Consider the following 5,061-nt stretch of genomic DNA (forward strand, 5'->3'; position numbering starts at 1 on the left):
AAAGACAAACATTTGTTATGACAGTTGCATCAATATTTCTATCTGTCAATTACAGTAGGTTGCCATCTTTGTTCAAATGTTAAAGGATTGATTGCTCAGTTTAAATATTAAAATGATTTTTTTTTGTACATTTACCTTCTATTATAAATACGAAGACTATAAAATGATTGACAGGCAGCTAACAATCTGTATTTGTACTTGAAATATCTGAGAAATGTTTATTTGGAAAGATTATTTATTTACCTATAGAAGAAATTAAGATTATTCTAAGGATTTAATTAAGCTGGAAATGCTAGCTGCTTTTTGTTTCAATATAACAGTACTTACTTGAAAGATATTTATTTATGCAGTGGAGATTTTCTGACAGATTTCAAATGAATAGGAGCTTTCTTTCAAATTCTTGAAAGGAAATGACGAGGTTCCCGAAGGCAATCAGTAAAGAAATACAGAATTATTTTACTGCTATTTACTTATTTAGTTCGAATGGGTTTAACTGTTTGACTATTGAGTTGAACGAATCCTTACGAAATGCTCTATGGATCAAGATTGTTAGAATTAACTAGTGGCTAAATATAGCGTGTCAGAAATTCGATTCATTTACTTGTTATGGGCCATTTCACAGAATTAAATGCTAGTAATTTTATATTATGATAATTTTAATCTATGCGCTGCCAGAGAATTAATTCAAGTAAATAATTTCAGCTGAATATACATTTTATTTATAATTTTACAAAGAGCAACAAGATTGCTTTGTTCTTTATAACATCAAAAGGAAACACGTCTAGAAATCCGTGTGATGTAAAATGAAGAAAACAACTTCTTAATAGCGAAATATTTTGCTTTTCGCATAAGATGAATTCGTAGATTTGAACTGCTTTATTAGAAAATCCAAGTTGCAGATTTATGTGAATCTTTCAAATGATATCAATGCAATTAAATGTATCAGGGTTAGGCGTCTTGTTTTATTTTTGCATTTGACTTCTTTTCCCAAAACTTCGAGAAATGATAATCCTAAATTAATGACTGATTCTTTTTCATTATGTCTTAAATGCACAATTTATGAAAGAAATATAAAATTGCTAACAGCTAGCCAGTTTAATAATAAAAAAAAAATCTGCAAAGATTTATCCGTTAACGATAAGAGTTGCGGATTGTTGTATGTCAATAATAACTAATAGGGCTTGGAATTACTTGCATTTTTAGGAATAAAAAATTAGCGATATCTTAGTTTCATTAGAATTAACAAAGCGTTGATTAGTCCAACGATTACGAAAAAAAATTTAATAGTTGCTTATTTAATAGGCACTTACTGATTTTGCCTCTTTTCGTATATAAACAAACTTTCTGTATAAAACACTTAGAAATACCACTTTCCATGCTACGGCTTAGTATATCCGATAAATTTTGTCATAGGAGAAAAATTAAACAGCTTTACTTTTATAACTTTCTTTCTTTATCAGAAAATTCCAGAGAAATTGAGTTAAGATGTATATTCATACTTAATGACATTGCTTTTTCTGCTTCTTTCTAAAGGTTAACCTTTTTATGGAAAGTTGCTTATTTTAAACAGGTACAGATTCTAAGGGGAAAACAACATGTAATATTTACAAGATAATTAGGTTTCCTAGAAGTACAGATAAATCGTATCTCTTCATGTGACATATTTTCTTACGTTTCAAAATTAATTTCCTACGTATGTACACACAAAGAGCTGCATTCAATAACGAATTTTCAGAATTTACTTAGCTTTCAGAAAGCGGTTACTCATCTTCTTTACAAAATTGTTTTATATGTATCTATTTATAAATTTACATAAAATTCATCTATAAAAAAAACTATCCTTAAAATAATTTCAAATATGAATCACTGAATATTTATATTTTAAGTCTTAGAAAGCTTAATAAAAGAAAATGTGATAAGTTTAAAATTAAAAATGTATATGCATTCAAAGAAAATAATTAAAAAATCGATTATTGCTGAAATTAAGAAATTGATGAAATTTGATTAAACTTACCTTTGAGAATAAGAACTCAACTCCGCTGCTTATCTGACTTGACATATGAAATAGTACGTAGTATAGCATTTGAAATGATTGCTATATTACATACCAAAGTGAGATAAAATAATTGAATTCAATAAAAAGAAAATAGATCAATCATTAAGATTAATCTCTATGGCACTGAACTTAATTCAATTATTTATAGTTACTTAATTCAATTAACTATGGCTCTTAAATTATCCTAACTATGAGACACGTATACTAGATTACGAAAAGTTATTAATAAACAAAAAGAAATGATAACGAAATAAATCCAAAACTTTCGATACATAAAAATTTAATTTCGTTTTTAAGTCAATTATCATTTCAATTATGCAGGACTTTTCGAATTCTTTGCTAAAACTTCTTAATTTATTACAAACTGACTTTATTAAAATATCCAATATTTATTTTATATTGTTTTTCTTTAAAATAATTCTACCTGTATTAATTATACAACTCAAATGACATCATTCCATAATTTGAACTGCTAAACATATTTACTCTTTTCTATTTTACACTCTGAAATAATTTTTAGGGAATTTTTTGCTTCGAAGATTAAATAACCCACTCAATAATGAAAGAAACAATTAAAAATTAAAAATATAGCTATATTATATTTCAAACAAACAAAACACATATAAAAATATTTTTTACACTTTGTACACATTTCTTAAAAATTCTGTTGATGTAACATTGAATTAAAACTGTTTTTACACTCTATGTACATTAAGTATTCGATAGCAAAAAAAGTCACTTATCACATTTTAAATATTAAGTCTTATATGCCACCAGTATGTACTATAAATTATTTCTGAAGCCAAATGATATGAAGTCACAGTACTTACACTAGTTTAAAATGCATATATAGTACTCGCAGTAACACATATTGAACCGAGTCTCGAAAATGAATAAAATAATATTCAGGAATAAAATCTAAGTCGTGACAATGAAATATGAAAATCAGTTTGAATGAGAAACTTCATCACAATAATATCTTTTCAAACAATAGTCATTTTTTGTCTAAGTCCATTTAGAAGCAATACTTGATTCTGAGGGCTATAAATTGGCACACTTCTATGTTGAGGACAAAGTTTACTAGATAGATTTAAATTAACACGTTTAAACTGGGAAGTTTTGGATGTGTACAGCCAAACACCGGTTGTTATGCCAACAACAAGAGACATAAAAATCTTGAGTGTAAAGATCTCAACATTGGGCCGAATGGTGGAATTGACTGATAACCATGCTTCTCGAGTTGTGAATTCATAAACATTCGCACCAAGTACACAAATGGACGGGATGGTATACAAAATAGCAAATATGCCAATCCTGAACATCAGAACTTCCCACTTCTCATCTCTGTTTCCAATTTTAGATATATATTTTTTATTCTTGAATATTGTAATCACACCAGCTAATAAAAATACCACACCAACCGCAAAATAAGTGATCGATGGTATGATTACAAATCGGATCATGGCTTGAAGATCTTGGTTTCCAACATAGCAAATACCTGTTAGTTCATCTGTATCAACTGCTTGCATCACTAAAATTGCAATAGTTTTAATTGCTGGAAGAAGCCAAGCTGCAACATGAAAATAAGTACCAAAACGTTCTAGATATTCAGAATTCCATCCGAGTCCAGCAGATAGGAACCAATTCAAGGTGAGAATGACCCACCAGATGAAACTAGACATTCCGAAAAAATACAGTAATGTAAAGACGACAGTGCAGTTGATATTATCCAAGCCACCTTGAACAAGTAAAGGCTCGCCATAAGGGGAATCCCAATGACATGACATTTCCTCTCGTCCTCCAACAAGACGAATGAAAAATGCAATACTATAAACAAAGTAACACCAACTTAATACTATAATGATCTTTTCTGGATACCGGAAATTTTCTCCTTTAGAGAAGGATTTGATGATCGTAAAGAGAGTTGATAGGAAACACAAACAAGACCACACAGCGATCCACACTTGAGCAAATTCTTTGTTCTCTTTGGAATACAGAATATCAGCACGACAGGCAGCTGCACAACGATCGGTATTATTTATGTAATAATATCGATCCGAAAATCGTAAATGCTTGCACATATTTCTGCTGGTTGTACGTGTTGATGATACTGGGTGTTGATATCTAGGGCGGCTAATGGAATTTCCTGAGCCGCGATAAATTCCAGGACGTGACGGTCGTCTGTCTCTAAACGGAATGTGCTTTTGCTCCTCCTGTTGAGGACCTTCCATGCACATGTGTTTTTCATTGTTAACTGGTGGGAATTGACTACAGTTTAAGGCAGGTGGCCATTTGAATCCAAATTCTAGAAGCACTGGTTCACATAATCCTTGTACAGAATCGCAGAGAGATCTACAAGGTCCAATTGGTTGAGGTACTTTTTCAGTACACATAGGTGCATATACTGAACACAAAAAGAATCGAAGCCTTGAAGAACATCCATATTGAATTAAAGGAGTAAAAGTTTGTAATTGTAAATCAGCATCTCGTTGAATGTCATGTCCAACGAAATTGGGCATCCCTGTCACATTGTATCCAATATTACTGCATATTTTGATGCGAATAGGTTCACAAGTGCGAGTAATTTCCAAATACGGATCGCAAAACACAGTTCCGAAGTCCAAGAGAATAACGAACCATACCAGAAACATCTTAACAGCAAAGCGATGAATTCGACTAAGAGTTTAACAGATGGCGAATGATACCGTAACGTGGTTGATCGCAGTTCTAGTTTCAAATGACCACATACATTCCATCGCGAGATCCCGCCACGAACTGGCATGCGTAAGTATCTACAACAAACATTTATCTTCTCGCTGAGCAAACATCCACTCGTTGAGCTACTGCTCCTCAGCAGGGTTGCTTTCCAGGAGACACGCAATCACTCTTCGCCAATGTCGCCAAGTTCTTTCGGATGATTAAGCTATTTTAGTAAGAAGAATCTTCGCGTGATGATGCAGGTAACGAACATTGACGTTTTAAGAAGCAGACATATATATATATAT

General features: G+C 31.4%; 1 protein-coding gene across 1 annotated transcript; it reads right to left on the reverse strand.

The window, feature by feature from the left end:
- Window positions 1–2,706: 2,706 nt before the first annotated feature.
- On the reverse strand, window positions 2,707–4,839 carry LOC129958671 (frizzled-4-like). Its single transcript, XM_056071300.1, has one exon. It carries the CDS (start codon window positions 4,705–4,707, stop codon window positions 3,040–3,042), a length of 1,668 nt encoding a protein of 555 aa, XP_055927275.1. The 5' UTR covers window positions 4,708–4,839; the 3' UTR covers window positions 2,707–3,039.
- Between the last annotated feature and the right edge of the window lie 222 nt (window positions 4,840–5,061).

Source organism: Argiope bruennichi, chromosome X1, assembly GCF_947563725.1.
Source record: "Argiope bruennichi chromosome X1, qqArgBrue1.1, whole genome shotgun sequence".
In the NCBI taxonomy this organism is placed as follows: Eukaryota; Metazoa; Arthropoda; class Arachnida; order Araneae; family Araneidae; genus Argiope; species Argiope bruennichi.